The sequence below is a fragment of the Aptenodytes forsteri genome, unplaced genomic scaffold (assembly GCF_000699145.1).
Source record: "Aptenodytes forsteri isolate BGI_AS27 unplaced genomic scaffold, ASM69914v1 Scaffold15, whole genome shotgun sequence".
Lineage (NCBI taxonomy): Eukaryota > Metazoa > Chordata > Aves > Sphenisciformes > Spheniscidae > Aptenodytes > Aptenodytes forsteri.
Window position 1 is genome coordinate 2,495,177 of NW_008795129.1, and position 11,705 is coordinate 2,506,881.

Consider the following 11,705-nt stretch of genomic DNA (forward strand, 5'->3'; position numbering starts at 1 on the left):
AGTGCTCCCCCCCCCCCCCCCCCTTTTTTTTTTGTTTTTTGTTTAAAGAAGTTGGGTTATCCTTTTCAGGAACAGTGATACAGTCTTTCTTGAGTAGATCTCACAGTCTTACAGATACAAAAGAAATATCCAAAATATATGAGCATGTTTAACTGAAGTGATGATCACCATAGACCATGTAAGCAAGCATATGACATTTTCATTTTTCCTTTTTAAACACATTATATACTGTAACTTTCCCCATCCATTTTGCCTTTGGGTATTTTTGTTTCAATATACTGTTGCTTTTCTGAGCCTTAAAACAGCAGACTATTTGAAACAAACAATTCAACAACCCTATTTATGAGTTGCTTCTTGAATTCTTCCTTTTTTTTATTCCAATCATTTTATTAATTGCTCTCCAATTTTCCTACTCACTCCTTAATAATACACTCTTCCCGCTCAGAAATGAACTTTTAAAAAAGCAGTTGCCAGACTTCAGAGGCCATTTGTTCATTTCCAGCCATTCTACTCAGACAGTTGTTTTCCATTGCAGTTGGGCTTCCAAGGATGCTTTTCTTTAACATGCCATTATTTCTCACCAACTTTTAAACAGCTGAAACAAGCTTTTTTAGTTTATGTCTCTCAGTTTTTAGCATACTTTTTCAAGCTTTTCCCATAAAATAACACAAGTTGAGAAATTAGTAAGAGCTGTATTCTTAGGATTTCTTCCCCACACGTCTTCTCGCAGAGAATCCACTTAGAGTGTGACTACCTCAGAGCTCTGAACTTATTTATTGGTCCTTTACTTCTCAAACACCAGTCAGGCTTCCTGAATCAGTCTTTGCTTCCTCCCGTTACTTTCAACAAATAAATATATATATAAGTTATTCAGATCTAAGATTACTTACACACTTATTCTTTCCAATATGCCAATGAATAGTGCTGCAAAAATTCTTCCAGAATTTCTAATTTAATTTTGGGTTTACATTTAAACTATTTTTTTCTGCTGAAGCTTACAGAATAACAGCTTCTTTCAAGATTTCCAGAATTCTCTTTTTTCCCCTCTCTCTCACACTCCCACCCCTCTTTTTAAAGCCTCTTAGTGATGTTATGTTATTCATGCACAACTGTTTGAAGTTTCAATCTTATTTGAAACAAAAACTAGGAGATGACAACCCTTCTGGAGACAAATACAATTCCAGATGGCAACTGGAGCTGAATGAGGCTCTCAACTCAGAGCCAAAGTAAAGGGAAAAGTTCACTGACAAAACCCGATCAGTATAAGAAAGGAGCATTGACATAGAAACCCCTACATTTCATTGATTTAAATGTCATCTTTTTCATTGACTCTGTATAGGTTCTGTGTACTTCATAGTATAATTATTGAACAACACCTGGACTGATAGATTAAGAGGCAGTTAAGTATGAGACATAGTTTACTAATAAATTAGCTGATGTCAAAGAGGTCACTTCAAGGAGAGATGGCAATAAAATCCTGGGCTCTTTGAACACTTCAAAGTTTAGAAACTCTGAGCCTACCATATGCATTTGCTTCTCAATCTCCTCAATCTAGATGTAGGAATGGAAGCAGAATTTCATGCCTCTGAAGTAATAAACAGTTGCAGAACTCCCTCCAAAAAGTTGACCTCTAATCAGCTGTCATGGAAGAGATCAACAGCGTTCCACCTCTACACCATCCCCATAGGTCAAGCAACAGTCATACTGATACAGAATGAATCCAATAACTTGAGCTCTCCTGATGAAGAGGTTTTTTTAAAGTATCAGAAGCAAAAAATTGGCTTGACCACACAGTTAAAAAAAAAAGCCCTGAAAGCTGTATGTAAAAAGCATAACCATTTCAGAATTATGCTACATACAATAAGACACATGCAACTTAGATTTCTCTCTGTTGTGAAATATTTTTATCACAAATATTTTCAAATATTTTGGGTTTTCAGAAAACGGAAACCTTAGTAAAGAAGCAGCAACTATTTTGTACAAAGGAGCAGTGATTATTACTGTAATGAATTTTTCCTTTTTATGGCGGGGGCAACCTTTGTTAAATTATAACTTAATTTCTTCCAAATGTGCATTTAATGCTATCTGGCAGTAAGTTTTAATTATATAGGAAGTCTGGAAGTTAATAAGCCAGGATCGTTAACAAAAAGGTTATAAATACAGTTTGTATATTTTTATTTATAGGATTTGTACATCTATCACAATCTAAAAATATACACACAGGTATATGCTTAAGAGTATTGTGACAAAAGGCATACTTTAGTTATAGAAAAGCTAATATACCTGAAACCAAATTCATCATTACTGTTGTTCATCATACCCATAGCCAGAAAAATTATACTTGTATAAAAAAAAGTTTAACATTTCAATCTTTTACAAACTTTCAAGTTCTTACAGGATAAATGTGGTTAGAATCACAGAACAATGCAAGGCTAGAAGGGACCTCTGCAGGTCTCTAGTCCAACCTACTACTCAAAGCAGGGCCAGCCTCAAATTTAGATCTGGTTGCCCAAGAACTCATCCTGATACGTTATGAAAGTCTCCAAGCACATAGATTCAACAACTTCTGTTTATTGATTCTCATTGTGACTTTTTTCTCCTCATTGGAAGATTCCTCACTGCAGCAAGGGACCTTGGCCCTTGCCTCTTATCCTTCCACCATACACCTCTGATAAGAGCCTGGCTCAACCTTCCTTAAAACCCTCCCTTCCACTCTTAGGTACACTGTAGTTGTAACTATAACCTTAACAGAAAGTCTGTGAAAAGAATAAAGAGCACAACTTCAAAATAAATCATGTCAAAAAATACAAGCACAGTCTGAGCAACAGAATCACAAGCACCCACTCAGCAGTGCTTATGATGAACATAGACAATACAGAGCATCAAGTCGATTCAAACTCAACACTTCAAATTATCAATAATTCTTTTTTAAGGAAGAACAAACCTGGGCCACTTTAACGGAATTTTGAGTAGAACCACCAGCATGATATTCTACTTTGAACTTTTTCACAAGTTCTTCAAATCTGTTAAAAAAAAAAAAGGTGGAGAAGAAAAAAGTTAAAACTCTACATTTTTTTGTTTGTTTTCAAAAGAAGACATGAAGATTAGAAGTAGATGACATCATGTTGTTTGAAAACAAGAAATTCAGACACATTAGCTGTTACATATGGTGCAAGCTGGAAACATCTATTTAGGTTTTGTCCAAATTACAAAGCAAAGTGTGACATCAACTTGAATCCTTTACCTTAAAGTTGCAAGTGGAGCGAGTAACTGAAGAAAACATCTGAAGCATAAGCTTGATTGCAATGAACTGTTAGATTGATAAAATATATGCTTTAAGAAAAATTATATAAATGAAGACATTCAGATACTTAATTCCACCTCATTAAAGCTAGAAACAGAACGTAAAATTAAGTGAGAAGATTGAGGAGATGTGGTGTCTATTTCAAAATTAACTTGACCCAAACAACGGTGCTATGTTTTAAGTTTTCATCTGAAATAGTATATTTTGACACTTTTACGAACAAATCTACTAGTATGTGAGAAAATCTGATAACAGAAAAGCCAAGTGTCTCCAGATGAGCTTTCAAATCCTTCAAGTCATACTACTTTGAAAACATAGCATTCTCTGATAACATTGAGTAGTATATTATTAGGTTTGAACATTGAAACAAATATTTGAACTTTTAACAGAAATATCTACCCTCGTATTTCAGATCAAACTTCATGGTTAAGACCCAGATAGAGTTCTATAAGACACTCTTCCTTGTCTAGGGTACTTTTTGCATCTCTGATCACAGTACACCAAAGCTTAAGAACCAGCCTTCTCTCTAGTCACAGGTTGTAGAAAAGGGAAGCGTCACAGAAAAGGAAACTAGAATGAGCGAGTTGTGGAGACTGCAGGGAGGCTGTGCACAAATACTGTATCATGCCTTTAAGTTCTAAGCACACTTCAAAATGAGTGAATTAAACAGCAGGATTAACAACCTCAGAAGACATTAGACTCAGAGAGAAGGACTCCTGCAGGCAAGTTAAAATGGTTACTGTAAAATTTGTTTGCACATTTGAGGTTCAAAATGACCTCAAGGTCGACCCTAATGAATAGCATAGATTCGCCCTTAAAGTCTATTAACTTTAGATGTTTATCTTTAACAAATGAAGCTTGCCCAGTTAGATGTATTTCAACATATTTTATGGTATTCACCTTTAGCATCTTTTAAAACAGTGACACATCTTTATTTCAGACACAGTGAAAAAATCAACACTATCTGCCAACCCTAGACTTCCTCTCCCCCTCACAACCCCAATCTCCTCATAGTATGTGAACAGTGGCTTTGGGGATAGATTTGTCAAATAATGACTTTTTGTTTAAGAGGTTTTGATTTTCAATACCATGTTACTAACAAGAGCGTTTTTATTTCTACAGTACTTTCAATTTAAAATGTTTGAATAATTAGCTACTCACCCTAGCAAACTACCGATGGGCAGACAATTAGAAAGAATCAAGAACTCAATTACTACATATGATTTTCACAGTTATCCACACTACTAATTATCCACCAATTCTATGTCAAGCAATTGAAACCTCAAATGACAGCAAGTAGCTGAGAGTGGGAAAAAATAACAAAACACAACAGGTCTCCTAACAATTGCTTCTCAAGCAAAGACATACAAACCGTCATGAACCAATTCAGTTTTTGGCAATATTTTTTCTTTAATTTAATTCACATTTTACCTTTTCAATCAATTTGAGTGTGTACTGCCCAAATCACATGGTTATTTTTGTATTCTTGTATATCTACAAGCATGCCAATTGATATTTTAATTCCTTTACCTAAAGACATCGAATGTTTCTATGTCCATATTATTTAATGCCATGTTAAACCTTATAAACTTAAGGTACTGTAGTTGATCACCTACTTTAGCAGCTCTAAATCTAGGAGTATGTATTCAAATACTTATCTTGTAGTTTGAATTAATAAAATAGGTGGTATATGAATTTGGGGAAAAAAATTGGAAACAGCGTTAAAATACTGTCTGTATTATGAAGATTTCAAGGTGACAGCTACGTAATCTAAGAAATAATCTGAACAAATTATTTTAAAATTACTTAATAGAATAAGACAAACAATAGCAACTGTCTTTCAATATTTCAGATTGAACATTAAAAGACCTAACTCCTTTTCTTCTTATTAAGATAGTAAACTCAACACCTCTAGAGGTCTGTTATATAAAATAGAAGATGAGTTCATACAGCAAGAAAAGTAATTTTTGCTGGTCATTTTCCATGACACTTCAAAAGGACGATATAAATTGTGTTGTTTTAATCCACAAGAGCCTGATAACCAAGTTGTATCAAGAATGACCTGAAAATTAAGAATGCCAACAGCTTTTTATCTTAAGAAAATGAACGGTTAGATGGACATTTTTCAAAATGTCAGCAGATGGCACAGGCAGCGTGGGAACACTGACTTTGTCACTGTCTGCTGTATGTCTGACCTGCAAAGAGAAGACTGTCATTCCAGCATGCCTCAGAAACATGGTATTTGCTTTTATAAAACTCTCCATTTTAAGGAAGGAAGTTCAACTGTAGAAACTGCTCTGAGGCCTGGGAATGCTAAACAGAGCTTCTGTGTGTGCTTCAGGACTAAGCTGTTATCACACTTTGGATAATTCAAGAAAATTAGAACCTTATGAGCAAGACTGAATAATATTTTTGTTTCATGTTCTGCAATTGTTGGTCTGAGTATTTCTTAAGGCTGTGCTATATCTGAGAACTGTGACCCTTCTCCTGACCTAGTAACATACCATTAGCTTAAATAACAGAATAATAAATCCCACAATCAGCACCATATAGAGGGGCCCCTATTTTTGGTACCATGAATTTGTTCACCACATTACGGCGTATTTTAACAAAAACAAGTTTGCATTTGCAGCAGCATGTGTTTTCAGCTGTGATACTGCTGATCAACTCTAGCACTGACCAAAGAGGATATGTTAATGTTTTGCTCAATTATACTAAAGGCAATAGCACTTCTGTCAGTTGCTTGTTTTTCCCCTCCCCTTTTTTAAAAAGGGTTCACTCCTAATTGAACTCAATACTGAAAGGTGAGCTTTTTCAGTAGCTTCACTTTTAAGAGAATTAATGGCTATTAAAAAAAAAGTATAACACAGTAATGGAAGAAGCTATTTTATAAAAGAATACAAACAAGAATGAGAATAAATTTTTTTATGCCTTTTTTTTTTTAAACAAAATACACCTCCTTACATTACAGGAGGTGGGGGCTTATTTTTAAAAGGCACAGACTCCTCTTACATATGCCATACCATTACCTCAAACTGGAGACAGCTGTTAGAATTACCCCCCAGTAAGTACCACTGCTGACAATTTCACCACCCTGTTTGTCACTCAAACCATTCATAACCTGAGGATCACTATTCTTCTTCTCTGTGTCCTCTTACCAAACTGTTTAAACCTTACACTATTCCTTCTCATAGCACCTCTTAGAAAGCATGATTTCCTGTACTTATACGGATAAATGCACTCATCTTAATATCCAATCCCTTCAGACAGCTGCAAAGATCATCTGTGTCAGCTATCCCTCTGCCCAGCTCGCCTCTCTCCACACCCCTCTTCCAGCCCCTTCTCAGGCATTTCAGGCAGAAGCCACTTTTCTACATTGTCAAGGCCCTGCAAAGCGTTACAGCACTGAACATACCATCCTTCATTCGGTACATTCAGATTTACAACAGCCTCAGGGCACAAAGCAGTCAACAAAAATACCTTTTCTCTCACTAACCCATAATATCATCCAATGCCCAGTTACTAGAATTTTCTATGAATATTAGCAAATCTACTTTAAATCTTCCTTCAGACTATCTTTCAGCATAATGTCTAAAAAAAGTCATCAGCAAGGCTGTGTGATTTCCCGAGGCTATTCTCCAGTCTAATGACTGGCAATCCTCTCCTGAATCAATACCCATCTCTCGTAACTCGCTTTATACACAAAATCAGAGGCTTTTTTGAGCTGGGACTATCTTCTTGTTCTATGTTACACAGCAACAAATACAGTCATATTTGGCTCACCATGCTTTCAAAACCAAACTGACAACAAAAATAAGCACGTAAAACATTCCCTACAACTGAAGGCAGACAACATAAGGCAATGGAGCTGCAGTAAGGAAAATTAAAGCAATTCAAGTAATGCTGTTAAGGTTTTGGATACAACTTATATTAGACTACAAAGAAACTCTTTTTGAAGAGTAAAATGGCCATAGAATACCAACATTTAACTGTCTTATACAGAGAGAGCACCAGGAAAAAACACTTCTGATGCGTACGTCAGAAGCTACTTCTACCTGCAAGAAGTAGAGAAAAGTAATCGCTTGTTTTTCAGCAGGGTGTGTTGCCCTGGATATCTTTTGATATATCTGCTTATTACCCAAGATGTACTCAATAGCATACATCAGCAGGGAGCTACACTTTAAAAAAATCAGCTGCCAAAAGCAGCTAGAGAGGAGAGAAAAATAATTTTTGCCCTTTTTTCTGTTGTATGCCAGATAATGACAGCCTGAATGTAAGACAAAAATCTGGTTATTTTGTAAAATACTACAATATGTATTTTGTATAATAATAATACAATACAGTGGATTGTACATTTTTGTTTGGTGTTATAAAAACCTTCAAAAACACTAAGACGGAAACCTCTTAAATAATCAATAAAAGGTCGCAAGTTGCACATAAGTCTGTAACTTCTTTCTCTTTGGAGGTAAGTTGGGCCTGGGGAGGCAGCCTTTGTCGATCCCTCTAGATAGGAAGGTAGACTAGGATTTGGTATGTTTTCAAGCTATTGGATGAATTTTAATTAGATTTTAATTAAAAATCATAATTAATGGCAATTCTGACACCTTTCCCAGATATTTTTAATTGCAAGTAGTAGTCATATTAAGACATGGCAATAGCTTAAATGTTCAGCTGTGAGGAGAACCACACTCATGCACTGTTAGATGTTTGATCCTTTTAATTGCATTTTTTTTCAATCTGCTTAAATCTTCAAATTATGTAACCTGTGTCAGAATGTCTAAGAAATCACTCCATAAATTAAATAAAAAGTAGGTGAGTGAGCATCTTATTATACAACCTGTTTTAATAATACTAAAAGCTCAGTAAAACTACAAAAAAGTACCAAATATTATTTCCATTTTTGAAGAAAACCCTCAGGGAATAAATCAACACAAACAACTAAATAATGCCAAACCTGCATCCTGACTGTTTTGCAGGGCATGGCAGAAGTAGTTATGCATACATCTGGACAAGCCTGTCGTCTGTCACATTCTCAGTTTCATCACAGCCTGGGCCAATGCCAGAACGATGCAGGCAGCCACACCACCAGGCAGATGGGGCGCATGTTGTAGAAAGACAACCTTCCCTGGTCAGTATTAGCAGGCAAGCTGAAGCCCTCATAATCTGATCCTGCATAAAATCTAATTCAGATTTAAGGAAAAGGTCTAGTCTCGAGATGTAAACATTATGACTAAACCACAAGGTATTATTTTTAAACAGAAATAAAAGGGAGAATACTTTAGGACAAATACTGTGGGTAAAAAGAAAAGTAATTCATATTTTTAACTCTGAAGAGTGTACCTAATTTCTCTGTCTAAATTGTACAACTCAGTGTTCAAAGTTCAAACCCTAGAAAGGATAGTTACATATATGAACTATTTCATCCCTAGTCTTTGACGTATAACCAATTAAGATTGAGATGCAGATATAATTGGTTGTTCTTACTTAAAATTGGACCTGAAAGACCAAAAATACTGCCTTTTAGAAATGAGGTACGATCACAGAGGTACATGAGAAAACTGTGTAACAGCTGCTTGGCAATGACTGACTACCCAGAGCTAGTTCTTCTCCTTATTAGCTTGGCACAGAATTAAAAGAGCTTGGAAATGGGTAGGGGAGTAGAGGGGAAGAATGAAACATGCTAAAAAGGAAGTATTGGAGACAGGTTAGCACCATGGACATGTAACACAACAGAAAGCTAAACGTGTTAGGAATATGATTGCTACAATTGAATATAGCAGATTATCGTATTTTTCTCCTTTATTTACTAAAGTACAGAAAACAGTGACTCTTCATGGAAGTATTTACTGTTGCAAACTAGAATTTCACATAAAGTATTTTCCTAATCACCTCATCCAAACAAACAGCAAATGAAAAAAGCCAGTAATTCCAACCAGGTTAGGATTATGAGTACCAAATGTTAATATATGAAAGAAGAAGAAAAAAAAAAATGCATAGGCAAATTGCAAGATTCATAGCTTTGAAATATTTTACCACAAATGTTAGCGAGGTTGAAAAAAATGCACTTAAATGTCAGTTTGATAAAAGCCAAAAGAACATTTTCCACATGTGTTTGCATTTAGGCATATTGAAACAAGATGGAAAAAGTAACAGTCATTCAAATGTAAGGTTAAAACATCAGCTCTTAAGGATCATGATTTAAAGACATTTCTCAAAGTAATTTTTTTTTCTTTTCTCAGCAGAGTCAGGCAAATTTATGCGAGTGTTCTTGAAAAGCCCCCCCTTATTCCAGATTATCTGAATATCTTCCTCCTCTACATTATCTCAAAAATGTACATGATTACACTCAGAAGCATCAGCCACCACAAGGCAAGTTTTACTGTTGATATTCCAAAATGCTGTAGGAAAATGAAAAGAAAAACTATACCACTACATTATTAAATGTTTACATTTCTGATTCTAACTGTCACTAAACACTATGAATATATACACACGTTATATATACACAGAATACCTTCACAAACCTTAAAATATGCGTATTATATATGATTACTATAGTATAGGTCAAGAAAACTAAAATTTCTCTCCCTCTATTAAATTTCTAATCAAAACATTGTAAAAAGTGTCATCTGAGTATAGGTAATCAGAAATACTGTTAGAGAATTTCCGTCAGTTCAGTAATTCACTGCAAGTTTATGCTTCCCCCCTCCCCCCCCATCTTTTTGGAGGAAGATCTTCCAAATGATCAGCCAAGACTCAAAAATTTTGCAGATACATCTAGGGATTTGCACCATAGTATTTGTTGCAAAACACCGTAGCCATAAGTAGCTTCCTGCCCTTACGCATAGCCAGTAAGGGTCAAAAGGCATTGCAGGCAGGGAAAAATATGTAGCATTTACCACCTTCATCCTTGGATGCGCCAAAGTACGTTCTGGAGCACTGAGGAACGAGGTCATTTCCTTTGTTATTTCTCAGCAGTGTTACAAAAACATTTACACTTGCTCCTGATGTTCCCAGTATACATTTGGCAGCTTGTATACAAGAATACTACTTCCAAAAAAACTGGGTCATTTTCTGTTTGCTTCTCATAAGTAGTATGGGAAGAATACATACTTTCTGAGACCTACCAGTAAATTCTTCATGTCCAAATTTCCTTGCTAACTAACCAATGAAAGGGCAAGTTGTTTTTCATGTTAGAAAGTAGTATACTTCTTAATCCTTTTAACATCAATAACTTTACCTACCCTACAATAAAAATGCAGGAAAACAAGTAACACGGACTGGTTTTGAAAATAAGACTAGGTTTACAAAATTAAAAGCAAATTAGAGATCATAATCCTAATTATGCAACAATCATACGACACTGCAGTAGATGCTTCCCACTTGGCACAGTAGAGACCAGGTGTTAACTGTCAATAAACCTTCAGTGAATGCTAATTGAAACTGCTGTTTCACAAGCATCAACTTACTCCAGCTCAAAGTGAAAATTTGTTTAACTTAATAGAATATTTGCCAAGAATATTTTAATATTAAAAGTATTCAGTCATCAAGAGATCTTAGGCCTTATCTTTGCTACAGTTTAGATTATCTAAAGCTGTAGTGCAAATCATATTAAGCTGCCTGTAAAGAGCTGACAAAAAGAAAAAAAAGATGTATGCACACTCACACCTGGCAGATAAAAATATTTTACTATAGTAACTTTACAATTTGTACTTTTATCTATAAATACATCAAAAGAGTAAAACAGTAAAAAATAAGTTAACCAAGTTGCAAAGTTCAGATTCCAATTCAGAGTTGATTAAATATCAGAAAGTTTTGCAGAAAGAGCTGCTCCAAAACCAAATTATGAGCTAACTGTTTCCATACATCACTCAGATTAAGAAGCATTTTATCTGAGTAATATTCTCTATTAGCACAAAGTCCAAAACAATGGTGACAGTTGTTAACCACAATATAAATCAATTTTTTGTTCTTTACAATAATATAAATGGTTCACGTCAATTCAACTACACTGCTAAAAACATCTATTTTTCTTCACCCCTTGTGCTATTTTAAATTATTTTACATCAGTAACCAGTCAGTAAATTTAAATCAAGAAAACATTAAAAATACATCAGGATATTTAAATAGACCAAGAAGACAGTATACGTCCACTCCAAGCTCCTATTAACATGCAGTGAACTATAATAATTTTCCTCATGAACAAATAATGAGTGCAGAAAATCCTGCTTTGAGCACAACCAACAGTAAATACCAAGCAAGATTTCTATTTTAGTTCTCTAACCTCCCTGTTTCTCTATCCAGCTCTGTTTTGAATCATAGAATCATAGAATCGTTTAGGTTGGAAAAGACCTTTAAGATCATCGAGTCCAACCATTAACCTAGCACTGCCAAGTCCACC

General features: G+C 35.1%; 1 protein-coding gene across 1 annotated transcript in view; it reads right to left on the reverse strand.

The window, feature by feature from the left end:
- The window catches only part of ADK (adenosine kinase), a 303,687-nt gene that overhangs the window by 227,392 nt on the left and 64,590 nt on the right, over positions 1–11,705 (reverse strand). Inside the window, exon 3 of the mRNA XM_009277647.2 lies at positions 2,945–3,023. Within this exon, the coding sequence (XP_009275922.1) occupies positions 2,945–3,023 (79 nt within the window). The remainder of the gene's footprint in view (positions 1–2,944; positions 3,024–11,705) is intronic.